The sequence below is a fragment of the Eulemur rufifrons genome, chromosome 7 (assembly GCF_041146395.1).
Source record: "Eulemur rufifrons isolate Redbay chromosome 7, OSU_ERuf_1, whole genome shotgun sequence".
Classification (NCBI taxonomy): Eukaryota; Metazoa; Chordata; class Mammalia; order Primates; family Lemuridae; genus Eulemur; species Eulemur rufifrons.
Window position 1 is genome coordinate 15,466,681 of NC_090989.1, and position 20,264 is coordinate 15,486,944.

At 36.0% G+C, this 20,264-nt stretch overlaps 1 protein-coding gene across 1 annotated transcript; it reads right to left on the reverse strand.

Moving 5' to 3' along the window:
• Positions 1-7,118: 7,118 nt before the first annotated feature.
• Positions 7,119-19,390, reverse strand: N6AMT1 (N-6 adenine-specific DNA methyltransferase 1). Its single transcript, XM_069472411.1, has 7 exons — positions 19,257-19,390; positions 17,162-17,248; positions 16,362-16,452; positions 12,566-12,649; positions 9,091-9,232; positions 7,766-8,037; positions 7,119-7,363 (listed from the first exon to the last, which is right to left on the reverse strand). The coding sequence occupies exons 1-6, from the start codon at positions 19,388-19,390 to the stop codon at positions 7,931-7,933; spliced, it is 645 nt and encodes a 214-aa protein (XP_069328512.1). The 3' UTR covers positions 7,119-7,363; positions 7,766-7,930.
• Between the last annotated feature and the right edge of the window lie 874 nt (positions 19,391-20,264).

A 20,264-nucleotide genomic window follows, 5' to 3' on the forward strand; every position in this document is an offset into this window, starting at 1 on the left:
ATAATCTTTCACTTTACTTGATGATGGCTGATTGTTTTCCAGTAAGGTGCCAGTGTACACACCTGCCAGCAGTGTGAGTTGTTATCGTTCCGTATCTTCACCAATATTTGGGATTGTCAGACTTCTTAGTTTTTGCCAATTTAGCAGTTCTAAAATAACATTGATTTGCATTTTCCTTACGAATAATATGATTGAAAGTATCATACCTTAAGCATTTAGATATTTTTTTCTCCATTGTCATGTCAGCATTTTTATATTGGATTTATATTGTTTGTTGTTTTACATGTTGATTTGGAAGAATTAATTCTTTATATAATATATTCTGGCTATTAATCTCCATACACGTTGCAAACATTTTCTTTTCTGTTGGTTGTCTGAATTTTCTTTATAGTGCCTTTTGATGAGCAAAACTCTTTTGTTTTGATGTAGCTGGATTTATCAATCTTTTAGAGATTGTGCTTTTTTGTTGTGTTATAAGAATACTTTTTTGTCCTATTGTTATAAAGATATTCTCTGATATTTTTTTCTAAATTTAAAATTCAGCCTGTTTTACTTACTCCCTAGTCCATTTTAGTGGGCTTTTGCATACAGTGTGAAGTAGGAATCCAATTTCATTTTTTCCCTTTATGTATAATCACTTGTACCCGTACTAGTTACAGAATGTTCCATTTAATCTATAGTGCCATTTCCATTAAATTTCTATGTATGTGAGTCATTTATGGGCTTTATTCTATTTCAACTTGTCTATCTTTGGGTCAAGACAAAGCTATCGATTACTGTTGCTGAATAATAAAAATTTGGCATCTGGGTAGCTCGAGCTGCTCCGTGCTCCTTTTATTATCTTGGAGTGTCTTGGCTGTTCTTGACCATTTGCTCAGGTTTTATGAAAAACTCTTTTGGGATTTGGACTGACACTGTACTATAAGCATAGGGAGAATTGGTATCTTTATGATAGCGAGTCTTCCTATTCATGATCATGGAGTGACTCTCCATGTATTTAGGTCTTTAACATGCCTTTTAATCAAATTTTAAAGATGTATGCAGGTTAGTCTTGTGTACATTAGATTTCTTCCCCAATGCCTTATTGTTTGTTTTAATCATTGTAAATAGTTTTATTAAAATACATATTTCTTCTTTTGGGGGACTAGTGCATAGAAATACAAATGATGTTTGAATATTGGTCTTACAGACAGCCACTTTCCTAAGCTCTCTTATTGTGGCTAATATTTTTTCTACAGATTTTTTTAGGTTTTCTTGGTAAGTAATCATATCATCTGTTAAAGCTGTCAGGTTTGTCCTATCCTTTTCCCTTTCATTTCTTTTTCTTTTCTTATTTTGCTGGCTAGGACTTCCAGTGGAAATGCTGAGTGGGAGTGGTGATAGGTGGCATCTTTCTTTTGTTTCTGATTTTTAAAGAGATTGCTTCCTGTGTTCCTACTTTAGTAATATTTGCCATAGTTTTTTGTATATAGACCATACCAGGTTAAGAAAGTTCCCTCTACTCCTAGTTTGTTAAGTATACTGAATTTTAACAAATGTTTGTTCACATCTATTGAGGTGACAAGGTGTTATTTTTCTTTCCTTTAATCTATTAGAATGATAAATGGAATTTATAGATTTTCCTATTAAACCATGGTTACATTCCTAGGAAAAACTCAACTTGGTTATGGTGGATCATCTGTTTTATATATACTGTTAGTTTGTAGAAATTTTATTATTTTTTTCCTCTATGTGGATGTGATTGGCTTGTAATTTTCCTTTCTTATATAACCCTTATCTGGTTTTGTTATTAAAGTTATATTTGCCTAAGACAATTATCTGGGGAAAGAATTATAAGAATTATTTCTTCTTGGGCATACAGTTCAACTGTATTGGCATCATCTGACTGAGTTCCAGCCACTGGAATGTGAAGTCACTTAAGCTACATCCAGGACTGGCTCATAAAAACCTCCCATGCGTGATCTTCCTCTTTTTTCCCTCTCCGTGCTGACGTAGAGGTTGCAGGCTGAATGTGATGGTGGCACAAAATAGAAGGATCCGGAGAATCTGAATGACTGAATGGAATAGAACACTCTTCATCCCTGGACAAATCGCATTAGACTACAAAATGAGAAAGCAATAAACTTTTTTTGGTCACTAATAAAGAACTTGGTATATTGAAGTGGAATGCTGTTGTGATAAAACCCTAAAATATTTGGTATTGATTTAGTCATTTGGGGGGGGTGGGGAAAGGTAAGGAAACTGGTATCAGAAGCTGGAAAGATGGGGACCACCTAAGTTATACATTGACAAAACAGTCCGTAAAATTGTGACCTGCAATATTTAAGTACCAGCTGAACTTTAGGGACAGGGGTTAAAAAACAGTGTTTGTAGTGTATATTGATTGTTGTAGACTGTATTTGACGAGGTGTTATAGGAAAAAACAGACAAATTTATAAGATGTAATGAAAAGACATGGAGGCTACAAATGTGGTGTATTGAACGATTGAGAAATCTGACAGCTTCTAGATCCCAAACAGTAAGGATGACATAATTTTATTAGGATCCAATCAAGAGTGCTATCATCCCACCTGAATCCACCATTTCTAAAAAAGAAAAGGCATTGGTAGGAGGAAGCATATATATAAAGCAGATCTGAGAACTATGTCTAGGACAAAGTAAATTACATACAGTGACCAGCATTTAGGACTGACTGGCAGAAAATGTATTAGAAGCCTACTAAGTTTTTGAGGAAATCTGATGTCAAAACAAAACACTCAGAAAAATCTATGACCTTTGAATAGACCTCAAAACAACCCTTGGGCAGGAAGACAACTGCAAAAATGTCTCAATTCCCAAGAAGTTCTAGCCATCAAAATGTGGACAGAAGTGATGTATGGTACTTCCAGGTTTGGCTATAAAAATCTCCCATGCACTATCTTCCGTTGTTTTTTCCCTGTCCATGGTAACTTTGAGGTTAGAGGCTGGATGTGATGGTGATGCCAGATAACACCCGTCTCAAATGTGGCAAGGGAAAGAATAAGGCAGAACATTCTTTCGGGCAGAGTTGAATCACAAGAGAACAATAAGAGAGAGAGTTCCTCCCCCAAAGCAAAAGCTGCTAGTGTGCTACAATTATTTCCTCTTCTCTCTGGGATGGCTGAATTAGCTTTGCTGATCTGTGCAGTTTTGTTGGGGCCGTGTGTCAAGAGTTCTGGCCAATGAAACATACATAGGTGGAAGGGATGGAAGCCACGTTTAGACCCAGCACATAAAAATCTCCCACGTGTCAAATTCCATCCTTGAAAGTCAATGTTGGAGATGGTGGCATCACAAGATGGAAAGACTCTGGGTTCCTGAATAACATCGTGGAAACCCAAGGACTACTCCTATCTTTCCCTTCCCACAACCACCGGGGACTGTAACCTGAGCACAGGTAAGGACCTTTTAATTTGTTAAGCCACGGAGATTTGGGGGTTGTTACGACAATTATCTTATTCTCACTAACACAGGAGTAGGCATTCTTTTTTGATTCTCTGGAAGAATTTGTACAAAACTGAAGTCTGTTCTTTGAAAATTTTGTAAAACTCCCTTATAAAATCACGTGTGCCTAAAATTGTTTAGTTTTTTGAGGGCGGTTTCATAGTAAGCATATAATTATTTAGGTTTTTTATTTATTAGTTTTGATAAGCTTTATTTCTTTAAGACTAGCATCATGATCATCACCTGGTGAGTTTCCTGTGGCTGCTATAACAAATTACCACAAATATGGTGGCTTCAAATAACAGAAATATATTCTCCCACAGACAACAAGGTCAGAAATCTGCAATGAGTTATGCTGGACCAAAATCAAGGTGTCATCAGGGCCACACTTCCTCCTGAGGGTCTAGGGCAGAATCTGCTCTTTGCCTCTTCTAACTACTAGTGGCTGCTGACATTTCTTGATCATATCACTCCAATCTCTGCCTCTCTGATCAATCACATCATCTTCTCCTCTTCTGTGGTAGCATCTTCTTCTGCCTCCTTCTTAAAGGACGTAAGTGATTGCATTTTAGCATCCACACAGATAATCCAGGAAAATCTCCCCATCTCAAGATCCCCAATTTAATAACATCTTTTGACTTATAAAGTAATATTCATCTTTTTGCCATATAAAGTAACATGTACAGGTTCTAGGGATTAGGCTCTGGTATCTTTAGGGGGGGGAATCATTTAATTTACCACACCTGGGAACTTGTTAGAAATGCAAATTCTCAGATGCCACCCGAGACCTACTCAGTGAGGCACTCTGTGCTTTAACAAGCCATGCAGGTGACTGTGATGAATGCTGAAGCCCGAGACCCACTGCTCTTGGGTTTTCCACTTCCTCTCCACTTCAAAATTACCGGTATCAAAGTAGTCATAATATCATCTTTTCATTTATGCCTTCTCAGTTTTTTTTATTTATCAATATAATCAGTTTTTCAATATTTATCCTTTGATATCTTACTGTATCTTTATTTTTAAAATTGATTTTTTGCTATCTTCATTATATTCCCCCTTTCTCCTACTTTGTCTGAATTTATTTTAACTTCTCAAATTGGACACTTTGTAGTATATATTAATCTGAGCCTTTGTTCTTTTCTGGTATAAGTATTCAAGGCCATAAATTTCCTTCTAAGTTTTACTTACATTGCATTTCCTAAATTCTGATACTCAAGTTCTCATTATCAGCCATTTTTTTCTTTTGATTATAACAAAGATTTTATTTTTAAACAATAAAGATCTTTAAAAACTGAAACAATTTTTTAAAATATCATAGTTATTTTTCTTATTTACATTTTGGTGCAAGGGGGAGTCTAAGGGAGTCATTAAGGTCCCACGATCACAGGCTTATGAGTCTGTAGCAGGGTCAAGAATGGATAAACTGACACAGCGACACCGCATTGCCCTTATCCCTGTCGTCAATGTGATGTAGGCACTTGAAAGCAACAACACTGGTTCTTAAAATCTGTTGGTCCAGAACTCTTGACATTTTGCTATAACAGACTACCAGTTATCCTAGGCTGGAGAGGCCGAATATAATTGTTAACATTTAAGGGCCTCTTAGTCGTGTTCCTGTTCACCCTTGCAGTTGAAGCTCTGTGCATGAGAATAACATAGAATGCAAGATCGTGGTCCTGTTCACATGAATTCAAAATAGGAAAATGTACACTGGAAAACCCTCTGTCCTTTAAGAAGGGGAACATGGCCAGTACCTTTAAGGTGTCCACCTGGATGCCTGCTTCTCCTCCCCTCCCCACTGCCATCCCTGTCTCCTCTCCCATGGGTTAACACTAGCCTGATTTTTTTTTTTTATCAGTTTGTTGCCTTTTTGTTCATTTTCTTTGTTCTTTTTTTCTTAAATTAACAGTTATATTTCTTAGTTTACATTTGAGTTCACACTTTGTTCAGTAATTTTTATAATAAAATGTCCATTATTTCTTCTTTAACCTATGAATTGTTTAGAATCAAACTTTAAATTGTCTAAGTGTATGGGGAGTTCTAAAATTTATTTTTCCTTACCAATTTATAACCTAATTGTTTTATAGTTAGAGAATATGAGCCATATCATACGGATTCTTTGACTTCTATAGGGACTTTCTTTTGGTCTAATATGTAATTATGTTTGTAAACATCCCATGTATTGTTGGTTTCAGAGTTCTATATTAGTCTTTTATACCAGGCTCATTTCTATGTTCAAATCTGTCTTTTTTGTCTCCTTGATGTAGTAGTAATGGAGAGAGGTGATCTGAAAGCTTCCTGTATGATAGATTTGTCACTTTATTCTTGTGTGTCTCTTTATTTTATACGGTATGAGGCTATTTTACTAGTTGTATTCAAGTTTAGCACTGTGAATTTACCTCATGGAGTGTTGTCATCACCAACTCCCCAATCATGTTCCTTCTAGGTCCCTGACTATCCAGATGAACCACTGTCTTCAGCCTGTGAATTGATACATAATGGCATATCTGGCAATCTCTCTTTCCAAGCAAAGTGAACAACCAGGTGCACTGCTTGAAGTTCTGCCCACTGGGAGGATTTCCTTCAGCACTGTTCACCAGGGATGTCTCAGAGATGGGCTGTGGTGCTTCAGCTGTCCACTTTTGGGTTGTGCCTGTGTATCATGCAGAACCATCTGTAAACCAGGCCTGGGTCTTTTCTTTCTCTATCAGCTGATCGTAGGGAAGTCCCCATGAGGCCACAGGTGCAGGCTGGGAGAGAAAAGGCAGTGTAGCAGGAGTGGGGGCCGTGGGCATTTAGGCCACTTCTTCATGTAACTTACTTGTATCTTCAGGGCTTGCTGAGGCCCAATTATGCATATACCACTTCCACTGGATGACGGAGTGTTGTCACGTACACCAAACTGTGTGTCTTGGTGAGTCAGGCAACACCCCATTCACAACGGGCAGCTCAGGTCGCATGGCAACTTGGTGGCGCAGGAGCAGGAGCAGGAGCAGGAGCAGGAGCAGGAGCAGGAGCAGGAGCAGGCTAAGAGCTGCTTCTCAAAAGGAGAGTAGTTATTAGCGGGTGATGGCAGGGCCTTGCTCTAAAATCTTAAAGGCCTGTGCTGCCAAAGGCTTGAAACAGCATCCCTGTCTGTCACGGCCACTTCAAGCACCTTTGGATCTGCTGGGTCATATGGCCCAAAGGGCACAATAGCTTGCACAGCCCCCTGAATCTGTTGCAGAGCCTCTCGTGAGACCGACTCAAAACTAGCCGCTTTTTGAGTCATTCGGTGAATGGACTGGAGCAACACACCCAAATAGGAATATGTTGCCTCTAAAACTCAAAGAGACCCACTAGGCGTTGTCCCTTTCTTGGTTGTAAGAGCAGCCAGATCCAACAATTTATCCTTTGCCTTAAAAGGAATATCTCAACATGCCCTATACTACTAGATCCCTAGAAATTTTAAGGTAGAAGGCCCCTAAATTTTAGTCAGATTACTTACCCTCTGACATGCAAATGTCTTGCCAGTAAGTCTAGAATAGTTGCTACTTCAACCTCCTTAATTCCAATCAGCAAATGTCATCAATGTAATAAATCAGTGTGATATCATGAAGGGAAAGATGATCAAAATCCCTGCAAACTAAATTATAACGTAGAGCTGGAGAGTTGATGCACCCCTGAGGTAGGGCAATGAAGGTCTATTGCCAGCCTTGCCATCTAAAAGCAAGCTGCTTCTGGTGGGCCTTTATGGACAGGCATGGAGAAAAAGATATTTGCTAGATGAACAGCTGTAAAACAGGCAGCGGGGGATGTGTTAATTTGCTCAAGCAATGAAACCACATCTGGTACAAAAGTTGCAGTTGGAGTCCACTTGGTTAAGCTTATAATAATCCACAGTTCTTCTCCAACAGTATCACTGTGCAAAAGCAAAGGCCACCAGAAAGGAGTAAAAGTTCCTCTATTCTAACCTGTTTGTTATTTATCTTCTAAGACTCTTTGAGACAAACATACCCTCTTTGCTGGTTTTTTAAAAAATATACACACAATATAACACTGTTCTACAACTTGATCATTTCACTCAGTAATACATCATGGACCCTTCCGATGTGGTATATACAGACCTGACTCATGTTTAATGGCTGCAAGTTCAGTGAAATGAATATACTGTAAATTATTAATATTAAACCAATCTCCTTACTGATGGATATTTAGGTTGATTCCATTGTTTTGCTATTACAAATAATGCTGAAATAAACATCCTTTCATACATAACTTTTATATATAAAATATAAATTATAAGTATAATATACATATTTACTTGCATTTGTAGGCCTGATTCCTGGATGAAAGGAATGTCCCACCTTTCTATCTCCTTCTTTAGGACAAATTTCTGAAAAAACTCCTTGTTAATCAAGAAATGACTTCAGTTTCAAAATATGCTGAATGCATTCAGTTTCCAGTACCTCTCAGCACACACTGTGTGTTAGGACTTGGTAAACTTGAGGACTGAAAGGACTTCTTGGCCTGCTTGCCTGGAAAGTGCAGTGGTCCCTTGTAGACCCTTTGTCTTCATTGTTTTTAAAATTTCTTCTAAAATGAAAACCAAAATAAAAGATAAAATCCATTAAATCATTTGATGGTGTGTATGATCACAGAATTCAATAAGATGATAAACACAGACTATTTAAAAATTATATTTATCTGACAAAACAATGTATACCAAGCAAATGTCTATTGAAATGAACCTGAACTTCAGACAGATGGGTACACTTTGTATTTTCAAGGTGTTGCTGAGGATTCTAGTCAAATTGAATGTCTTGCTTTGCAGTGGCAGCCTACTGTGAACTCAATGGAAATATTAATTATACTTGTTATTATGGCAAGTGATCAGTTTTTTACTTATTGGCTCTAATCTCTGCCCTATATTCTTCCCTTTGGATGAAAAAGGTCAATGAAGGTAAGGACAAACTGAATAATCTTATTGCACAGTGAGAGTAAATAAAGTTGCTTATTTCTTTCAGGCATATTGAGAAAAGCAAAACCTTCCTTTTATAAATAAAACTAAAAAGACAGAACTAAAAAAATGGAGTTACAAAACAAAAAAAGAAAAGAAAAGAAAAAGAAAAAAGAAGGAAAACTAGTAATCATATTGTGATTGAGGGGTTGAGAATACAAGGTATAAGATAAAAATCAAACAAGTGTACAGAAAAAGAAAATAAAGATTATGGTCAATTTAGCTATAATCTGAAAAACAAGATATAAAAATCCATATAATAGACTTCATGATAAAACTTCAGATGAACTAAAGAGTAGAATTGTCAAGGGCTTGAAGACCAGAGAGTAGAAAGAAAATTCACAAGACTGAGAGTGTGCTGTTAGAAGAAATTAGAGATTTTGTATTTGAATATTAGTTTATGAATGAGGAAAAACTGCCAACAAAAAGAGCAGACAATACTTTCTAAAATGAAAAAACATTTTATCTCTTAAAATCTCTTTCCTCTTTCAACATGAATTTATGCCTGTACTTGTCATCTGTGATTACATTCATTAACATGCCAGATTACCTTATAAATTACAGTCTTTTACATTATTAACTTGATTTCAGCAAAGTAAATGGTTAAATGATAAACTGATCTGTATTACCTGGATTGTTTTCTTTAATGGTAACTAAATAGAATAATCCTCTTGGTGAAAGGAGATCTGAAACCACTGGAAAGAATCTGTCCATGACTTCTCGACCATTTCTGCCACCAGCCCATGCTGCCGCTATTCCGTGACTTCCCACCTACAACCAATTGGAAAGACTGTTTTCTTTTAACTCATGTCAAGTTTCATTTAGATCATAAACGGAATCTTCTTGACAAGTAATATCACCAAACAAGTACATATTTTCCATTTCACTGCTGACAAAAAGGCAGTAAAGTTGAATCTAAGTTCCATTGTTTCCTACTTTGTGTGACCTTGGGTAAATTAATAATCTTTGTGAATTAGTTTCTCCCCTTATCTGTAAAATTAGAAAAATAATAGTTTCATCTATACAATCAGAAAACTGATAAAATATCCACCCTTAGGAACAAATGAGGAAGTATATTTAAAGTTTTGAGAACACCGACCTGCCCATATTAAGGGGTTACTAATAGTTGTTACTATTAATACAATGCTTAAATTGAAAGACATGGGTAGCTTTTATACTTAATACAGAAGGATTAGAAAGAAGCTAGAAGGGGGAGCTTGTATTATAAGAGATCTATTGTACAGAAACAAAGTTCTAAAATGTCCCAGTGCATCTGGCTCTCTTCTAAAGTATGAAACAGACCTTTTTAAAGAACCCATTTATCATATAAAGGTACACTGAAGCATTTTTCCTCTAGCGATCTAACTGTATTCTTGAAACAAAATCGATGACTTTATGTAGTATCAAAAATCTTTAGATCCTTACCATTATGTATTTTTTTTTTTCAAAATTAAGGAATATTTTGAAGAAATCACTCAAGAATTATTTTAACCCCAACACAACTGTTTTCTTCCTGTTTCCTTCTATGGCTTTTATCCATCTTTTCATTTAAGTTATTTATATACAGTTATACTTTCTATTTATTCATTTAATATGGCACATATTTCCCCATTAAAAAATCATTCCCTTTTAGCTATAACCATATGCATATATAATTTTACAAAGAAGAGAAATATGTTAAAATACCTGCTTTAAAAAAGTCACACTTTTTCCTTTTACCGATTTGCTTGTGTGCCCCTCCACTATCTTCTACACACACAGGTTTTTCTTTGTTGTCCATGTTTTACAAAGACAGGATTATATTCTATATACTTATATGCATCTTGCTTTTCTCACTCAACAATACCTTATGGAAATCTCTTCTGGTATAGTTCTAGTTCATTCTTTAATGGCTGTATAATATTTCATGCTGGGAAAGTATAGTATCTTATTTAGCTGTTGATGGCATTCCCTACGTTAATTTTCTCTGAATCGAATTATTCCCATGCCTATCATAAGTCTCTCTATATAAATTTTCCACAAAGTTAATCATGTTAGAAAATTTATCAGTTCCTGTTTTTTGTCAAGACTTTCCTTCTAGAGACTTCTCTTTTCTGGCACTCCCTTTGCTTTTCTTCTTGGTTGAACTCCCTCTTTTTCTGGGACTCATGGCTTCCTCTTCCTTCATTTACTCCCTTGTTTTGGTGGAGCCCATTCTCTGGATGTTTCATCAAGTAAGATAGTCTGTGGCCAGTGTGCATGATGATCACAGCCTCTGCCAGGCCTGTCTGTGGTCACTCTGCTCCAATATGGATCAGGGTCCCGCTGTGGTATGACTCTCCAGGGATGCTCAGCCATGTTTATCTGCTCACACTAGAAATGACCCTCCAGGAAGACTGCCTGGTACCAACCACATTCTTAGAGGCCACAGAAGGGAGGTTTCTGTCTTCATGAGGGAGCAGTCATGTTTGGTGGCCTTCAGTTTGCCTGCTACCTGGACCAACTGCTGTGTTCACTTCTGATCCTTCAGAGACCACAGGTGCGAACCAACAGCACCTTATTTCATGTTCTTGGAGATACCAGTAAATACAGTCACAACTTTTCATGAGTACAAACTCCTGTTATTTGTATATTATGTCTCCTGGATCTCTAAGTCTCTTATCTTTCACCTTCGTGATTTTCTTCTCTTTATCTTCATGCTCTGTGCGCTGAAATGTTCCTTTCATTGGGTTTCCAGACCACTGATTAAGGTCTCAAAAGCGACCATATTCTCTTTGAACTCATTTCTTAATGTTTTATTGTATAAAACATGTTTTTAAGCTCCAAGACATCTTTGTTATGTTGTATTTTGCTCCTGCTCTCTAGCTAATTGCTCAGCTCATGGAAATTATGACATTAGTTCTCTCTGTTGGGACTGCAAAAAAATGCCCAAGGCATTGCCTACCTCAGTCATCTTATGTCCCAGCAGCCCTAAGGCCCAGGAGAAGCACCTATCTTGGTCTAAGGAACAGGGGAGAAAGGAAGCCCACTGGAGTCACCGTGTTCTCAGAATCGCCTCTTTTCATTCACTAGTCGTCCCACTAGTTTGCAGACCTGATAGACCGTGATTTACTTAACTGTTTCCCTACTGTTACATGTATAGGTTTATATTTGCCATCATAAATAAAGATGCAATAAGTATATTTTTGTGAATTTCAATTTTTAGTCTATTGTTGAATGATTTTCTTAAGGTAAATTTCAAGAACAGATTATTGGACTGAAATATTTCTATCACAGGATATTTATTTCTAGGGGGCTTTCCAAAAGAGTTGTATTAAGTTGCATTTTTCTCAACTGCTGTTCACCTTATGACAATGACTTCCTTCCTTCTTATATGAGTTTGTATGTCAGTAGAGTAACAGCTTTTTCATCACTTAACTGCCGTAAGTAGTAATAGCAGCCAAATGGAGCTTTCCCATTTTGGTGGAGAGGTGAATGTAACATTCATCAGCCTTCCCAGAGAATAATCATGAAAGAATGAAATAGGTAGAATAATTAAAGGAAAGCTACCATAGTCCACTATGAAACTCTGTCTGCCTTGACCATTCCTGGGAAAAGGGTAACATGTTTTACCTCTTCACTATTGAGAAAAATTACATATTTCAAGATTATTTCTTTTCCCTACCTGAAATAAGAATTGGTCCCACTTTTCCCACTTTCTAGTAGGTAATACCTGCGAAAGGAGGAAACCTGAGACTTTCAGAAGGAATTCCTATGTGAATTTAAGGTTGATTATAAAGATTTTGTTTTATAAATTTTTTATTCATAATAGAGAATATATATAATAGATAATCATATATGTATATCATATATTATTTATATATATGTATATGAATATATGAATTTAAATACCATGACTTGATTTGGATGGGATTTTTAAGGACAGATAAGGGAACAGTTTGTATTTCCATTACTTTTAGGTTCCTTTCCTATGTCTACCAGTAGTACCCAATTACTGACAGGAATAAAATCAAAATAGTTTGTGTTGTGTTAGCAGCAGCTGACTGACGTCACATGATGTTCACTTGATTTTAGAAACAAAATAGCCAAAAACATTTAATAACTGAATCTTGTTGTATGTCTTACCTCTTCAGGTGGAGTCACTACATAGGGGGGATTAAACACCAGAAGATCAACTTTTTCCTTCAATCTTGGTAGCAAGCCTTTGACCTAAATGGACCCAACAACAAGTTAGAGTTTTAACCTGGACTCTGATTTAAATAATTAACAAATCAATCTTTTAAAATATTCTCCCATGCTTTTAGGAAAAAAATATGTTAGAAGGCTACACCTGTAGACAGAAGTGGAGATAAATATTTTTACGTTTTACATTTTCATGCAGATAAAAATTGTATGCATTTCACTAAAAATAAGGAAATTAAACTATCACTATAAACATATTATAAAATGTTCAGCAAAGCCTCTGTTTTTCAACAGCACTTATGTTTACACTCTGGGTTCCCCTTTGAAAAATGAACTAAGAAGAAGGCAAGCTTTAATTCTATAGTGCATATTCTGCATAGATTTGAACACATCTTTATTGCTATATCCACTAAGTTAAACATTTATGTTCTATAACTAAGAGAAATTTTTTTAAATAAACCTTTTTGCACTCCTAAGGAGAAATGTTTTATGAGATGATGTTAACTTCTTAATATAAAATGATGCTTCTGTAGCCGTCATTTGTTGTTTTTACCTGCCCACGACCCATTCTCCCTTTCTTCTGATTTTATCTCTTTGACTTTTGTTGGAGAAGCTCTATCTCCTGTCATTCTCAATCCAAGTGGCTTGGGTAGGGTTTATCCTAACCCAGTTCCTGGGATACGACTATTATCCAGGTTGAAGCCAATCATCTCCATATTCTAATTCCCTTAAGCCACAGCAAGAGACTGAGAGATATGCACATGAACCAAGTTGATTCAAATGATACTCATTGTGAGGCTTTTGCTAGAGTAACTGAGCAGAAAAAGCTTCTTTCCTTGAGGAGATGCTGAGAAATAAGATATAGACATGCAAACATGTTGTTACTATGAAGGGAAAAACTGCTTTGGAATAGAGCCTCCAGAGAGAGAAGTTCAGAGCTAAGAAAAAGATGCCTATGATGTCATTTGAGTTCCTGGAGCCAGCTGTGCCTGAAGTCATCAACTTTTATTTAAGCCAGCTTGAACTGTGGTCACTTCAGATCAAAAGATGCCTGACATAAATAAGCCAGTATAAATTCCTTTTGAATTGTGGAAAAGTTGGATTATATCAGTCAAGGATTTACTTTCTATAGAGTATACAAGGGATGGGGAACCTTTTCATGTTGGAAGGCTGCACTAATTTAGCTGTAATCAAATAAGACCGCATTCAAGAAAATTCAGTTACATATACTTAAAAATGTACACTATTTTGTAAAAATCTAACTATTCGGTACTTAATTTCAAAAAATGAAAACTATTGTTAATTTTAAAGTTAACTAAGCTTTTAATGACTTTGTTGTGTCTGCTTTTTGTTGGAAAACATTTGAATATTTGGTGGCAGCATGGAGGTTCGTAGTTTCAGTTGATCCTCTAGATGGGTATCAGTGACCTTAGGGTGCCTTGATTTGAGTTAGGTAGGAGCATATAGATTCGCAGCAATAAGTGGTTGAAAAGCAAGAAAGCATTTTTGGGGGGTACGTTGCCGAAGGCATGGGTATTCTGCTGCATTTTTCCACATTTCAATTGGATCTTTCTTAGCATCAAACAATGACTTTAAAATGTCATCTACTGAGAGCCCAATCAATTCCAACTGTAGTTCTTTAGGTGCGTTGGTGATCTCAACTAGGTGAGGCTGAAATGCTAATTTGAATGTGAGGTCATTATTCTCAAAGTCAGTGAAGCTTTTATTGTATTTTCCAATTGTTAAATAATAAGTCTATAACAGCTGCGTATCCTTCAAGTCATTCACATATTTCATCCTGCTCATCAATGACCTTTCCTAACGGGAAAATGTTCATCCGAAATTTTCTTTTGAAGAAGTGTTTTGAAAAAAGACAGCTTTTTTCAAAATGCTTGGATTTTTTTTGCCACAAATCTTATATAGACTTAGTTTTACCTTGCAAAGAAATATTCAAGTCATTTTGATTTAACGTGAGTATCACACAGAAATGTTGCATTCCTATAGAAATCTTCCTTCAATAATTCACACTGCTGATTCTGTTCTTCATAAAATTTAGCTATCTGTTCTTGCAGAGATAAAATTTTGGCTAGCATCTGTACTTGAGATAGCCAGCACACTTTAGAATGATATGGCAAATCTACACTGAATACCTCATGGTTCAACTTTAGCATGTTACAAAACTGATGATGCCATATTGCCTTTGCATGAATATAGTTAGCAATACTTATAACTTCTCGTGAAGTGTCACTTAAAATAGTAGCTTTAGCACAGAGATTTTGCTGATGCAAGATAAAATGAAAAGAAACGAGAGCATCTAGATCTGTTAATACTTTTTTATCCATGCAATAAACCCTTCATGTTTTCCTGTCATGGAAGGTGCACTGCCTGTACATACACTCACTAAATTTACCAAATTCAGTCCAACTTCATGACATTTATCTTGAAAGTTGTTGAAAATATCTATTCCCCTGTTCTGTTCTCAAGAGTGCTCAAAAGCAAGTAACTCTCATGGCAAAGAAAATCTTCTGTTATGACCCAAATGAAGTATAAAACCTGCAGCAAGTCAGTACTGTCAGTTGATTCATCTGAAGTGATCAAATACTATATATTTTCCTTTTATGTATTGCATGAAGTTGTTAAGTTGAGGGCTAATTCACAATGCTGATCAATCATGGTTCTCCTTGAAAGAGGCAGTTGTTTGTACTTTGGAATGTTATTGGGGTCTAAGCATCCTACAACTTTCGACAATGCATTCTTTCACAATCCCTGCATCACTGAATGGCTTCCTTCCCCTCGGCCCCCGCCCCCAGGACACAAGTTACTTTATAAGTTGTTTCAGTGACATTATTTACAGGTTTTATTGCTGCCTGAAAGAATTGATTTGCATTTGCTTTTCATCTATTAATTTCTGCAATTAATTTTCTATTAATTTTTCCATCTCTCCCTCTAATTCAAAATATGTGTAGTCCTTATGAATGTCATAAAGATGATGATCATTGAATTTCCTTAATGTTGATATTACAGTATCACAAATCAAGCAAATTATCTTATCATTAGCAGAAACAAGATAATATTGCAATTCCCAATCCTCATGAAAAAATCTGTTTTTTTTCCTTCAGTGTTCTCTTGGTCTTCTTTCACATGATGGGCTGTTAAGCAGACAGAATTAAAACATACTGTCTAGCTGTACAACTATTTACAAATTCCATGTCAAACAGAAACACAGTGCACTGTTGTCAAAAGCTGATAACAGACTGGCATACTCCACTCCCATAAACTCTCGCTAACTGCCCTATGCAGCAGTGGCACCTGTCAGGCAGGGGAAGTTAGAACTAAATCATGAGCATAGAGGCTGTCAATGTAGCCCTAATGGCTTACTAATGTTCTAATTGTGCTGGTCAATCTGGCAGGACCATTTTGTTGAAGTTTATTTTATTGTTTGGTATTTTAAATATGTTCATTTCAAAAATAAAATAAAAATATAAAAGACAAACAAAAATGTATTAATAAAAATAAAGGGATTTGTTTTATAAAATTTGGATTCAGTCAAAAGGCTACAATTAAAGTCCTAAAGGTATTAAGTCCTAAGTGGTATTAAGGCCGCAGATTCCCCATGCCCGGGGTGCACTGTTTGGTGGGTCAAAAGTTAATTACTTAAGTCTCTTTGACCTAAAAGATCTTGACCTTAACTTATTTGAAAAGAAAATTGATTATTACTGGACAAAAATTAACAGCTCACCAAATCTGTAATTACTGGCTGAATGTGGACTTTGTTACAACGTGCTGTCTCCAGGGTACAAGCTGCTGCCTCCGGGTTGATATCAGTGCACCTATAAACAGAAACGGAAGAAAACCATATCTTATGTCCACGAGGCAAATCTGTTACTGAATATTTCAAGGAATTTTCAATTAATTCTATACAGAGCAGATTTAGAAAACAAAATTAGAATGCTTTAATAATAGCAAAGAAAAAGAGAAGATTTGTTATATTGAAGAGAAACACTATCATATTAATATAATGTCCAAGAGTAGAAGAATACACATATAAGCACACATATCTGAAGGAATTTATTAAATTATGATATATTAAATGAAGGAGTACTATGCAGCCACCAAAAATGAAATTTAAAAGGAATTTTTGATAGGAAAATGTTCATGAGACAATATTAAATTAAAAACATAGGAAATGAAAAAAATGAAGAAAATACACTCAGATCAAATGTGGTAAAATTTACTGGTGATTTTTATTTTCTTCTTTACATTTTTCCATATTCTCCAATTTTTTATAAAGAAATTTAAGTAACTTTTATTTTTTCTGATAATCAAATAATTGACATAAAAAAGAATCAAATTTAGAGATGATTTAAAAGTTTTGAACATGAAGTTATAATTTTTAGGGAAGCATAATTTACAATCTTGGTTTTTATAACACTTAAGTAACATTATCAGATATATATTGTCCCCTTACAAAAATCATTTCATTCAAGCAATCATAATGCATCTCTCAGTGAAAGATGTGGATGAAGATGATATACTTACATGTATAAAGCCTGAGGACCTATCATAGAGGCTAGGAATGCAGATACTACTCCAGACCCTGACCCTACTTCAAGGCATATTTCCACTCTAAAAAGAAAACAATAAAATAAAGATGAGCACAGTAGAATTAAAATATACTTCATAGAAAACAACTCTTATGCTAGTTAAAATGTATATTTCTCCAGCAAAATCATTCACCTACAAATATATGGAAATATAAAAGAAGTTTATAAATAATTTCTGATATCTACCTTGTGCTTAATATTTTATAACTCAAAATTGCTAATATTTTGGGTGTATATTTTAAGTCCATAAAATAGTTATATGTTACCATATTATATATAACATTTTCAATTAATTTCAACAAAACATTACGTTAAAAGCAAGGAATAATGTTAATATAGGGTTAGAAACACTAATATTAAAGATACCTCCCCTTCCCAGGAGCTCCTAGTTAATATTTCCTAAAATGATAAGGTTTGTATTATTACAAAATTTATTGAAGAATTTCCTCTATCATTTTTAAGTACCTAACATTCATAAGTCCATCATCATATCCTAGGCAAAAAGGTACCCCATTGGACTGATGATAGATTTAGAGCAGCAAAGAAATTCCATATTTGTACACCCATATACTAATTGGGAAATATCTGAGTATCTCATCTTAGAATGTTAATAATCTTAGAATGCTGTAAATATAATAAAATCTTCATTCTACTGTATTTTATCTTTCAATTATTTCCTTGCCTCTGATCTTATACATGCATTAAAAGCACCAATTGTCGCCAGTACAAAGATCAGTTTGATGGCATTTAGGGAACTGTCTAGCACTTAACTTCTCAAATAACTACCAAGTAACAAGCTCTAGGGGTTTTTAACTTTTGGAACCAGTCCACACATCTGACAAGCCTTTATGAGACGGTTTTAAGGTCTGTGAATCTTACCAGGTGGCTTCTCTTTTTAAGTAACTATCATGGTCTCATAAATAATTAGAATTCCAAGACTAGAAATATCCAAGACTTTATAACAAAATCAGCTCCTTTTACAGCATACTTTGCAATGCAATTTGTGCTTGTAAATCTTTCTGGGATATCTTGAGAATATAAGACAAATAAATTATAAAACAGTACTGTTCCACTCTATATTCCAGCAAATCCCAGAGTTCCATTGTCTACAAAGAAAAACCAGTTTCATAAGAGTTGAGGCATTTTATTCGTGGAAAAATATGATCTAATTTAAGAGGGAATAAACACAATATAGATCTTTGAAACCTGACAGCTGTTTATTTCATCCTGAGAAAACCCAGTTCAAGTCTTCTTTAAATAAACCTAACGACCCAAATTTCTTAAAAAAAATATGTATTCATTCTTTTTATGTTAATTTAAGATTTATGGCAAACACTTCAACAAATCAATTTTAATATTTATAAGGTCCTAGGTAGATCCTACAGGCTGCTAGCTGCATGTAACTATTTAAATTTCTTACAATTCAAGGAAAAATTCAGTTCCTCAGTTGCTCTACCGACTTCCAAGTGCTCAGTAGCCACGTGTAGCTAATGACTGTTGCTAGAGTAGGCTATTGAGTGGATTTCAAATACTTCCCTATTACACCGTCTCACCATCTTCTTTCATTTTTGTGACTTTCCGTTGCTAAAGGGCGCTTTTAATGTGCTAAGTAAATCAAATAACGCCACGCGACTTTTAATATTTACTAAAACATTTAATATTATGAAGAAGCAATGTTCCCGGAATAGTTTGCTTCCGAACCTGTTTTACTATCGCCGCTTTTAGGGGCACGTGTTCTTCAGATTAACAGTTGACAGGAAAAGATACATCTGGCAAGGTAAGTAGGCAGGGAGCTCATGAGACCAGAGCAACACCTTGGCAAAAGGAGACAGATTCCTGCCACGGTCATTACTTGTGCCTACAGGAAAAAAATCTCATTTACTGCGTTCTGTTGTCAATCATCGGAAAGTGGGCCGATACCGCCTTCTTGGGCTAAGGGCGGCGAAAGTCCTCTATCCCCCTGGCAGCCTGCCGCCGTTTCTCCAGGACGCCCAAGCCCTCTCCCGCCGGTGCCCACGCCCTCCTCGCACCCGGCCAGCTCGGCCGCAGCTGCCTCAAGCGCGTCCAGCAGCAGGAACGTGTCCTCCGCGGGCTCGTACACGTCGCTAAAGCGGCCGCGGCCCACATGCCCGTGCACCGGCGTGGGTAAACTGGGCGCCGCCATCTTTTTCTTTCCATCCCACGCGCATGCGCCAGAAGCGCGTACGCGCCCGCACTGGTGCGCAGGCCCGGGAGTGGGGGGCCCGGGCGTCGCGGGCGGAGCGTCTACCACGAGTTTTATGGGCGTGGACGCTTTGGGGAATTTTTAGCAGGCGGTCATATAATCTGCAACTATGGACACTCACTTTCTTCTTTTGAACATTTAAATTTACTTCATTTTACAGACTAGCACCTGATAGTGGGCATTATGAATTGTTTTGACTAAGATGAATGTTTCCACTTTCTAATGACATTTGTGGAAATTTTCTTCTATTCCTAGTTTGCAAAGACTTGGAAAAATACATAATAATAAATTTTACTGTGCTCTTTTTTACATCAGCTGAACTTTAAGCTTTGAGATTAAGATTTTTTTCTCATTTATTTTTTTCTGTAGTTTTTTTACAAAAATCGCCTACCTGATGTTGAGTCATAAATGCACTCTTTATAAGCCTTACTCAAGAAGGATGATGCAGTTTTAATACACTGCTGAATTTGGTATGCGAATAATCCAGCTCTATTTTATATTAAGATTATGCTGTCCTCATTGGATGAGGTAGGGCACTGTTGCTGGAACATTTGGTATTATGGAACTCATTGGTAAAACTGGCTCAGCTTGGGGCATTTTTTAATGGATAGATTTCTGACGTTTGGGGGCATCTTCTATAGGTTATTAGACTATTCAAGAATTTGCATTCTTTTTGAGTCAATATCTGAAATTTGTTTCCCCATAAAACATTTTTACATCTAGTTTTTTAAATTCGAGAAATAAAAATACAGAAAAGTACTGAGATTACATTTTTTGTTTTTTTTTATTTTTAAAAAATTAAAAAAATTTTTTT

Excerpts from the sequence above, each read along its gene's own strand:
- N6AMT1 (XM_069472411.1), bottom strand. The coding sequence starts at position 19,390 with ATGGCGGCGCCCAGTTTACCCACGCCGGTGCACGGGCATGTGGGCCGC. Across the intron at positions 12,650-16,361 it reads AGCCAGTAATTACAGATTTG|GTCAAAGGCTTGCTACCAAG; the intron begins GTGAGCTGTTAA and ends GGGTCCATTTAG. Across the intron at positions 9,233-12,565 it reads TAGTGACTCCACCTGAAGAG|GTGGGAAGTCACGGAATAGC; the intron begins GTAAGACATACA and ends AATTGGTTGTAG.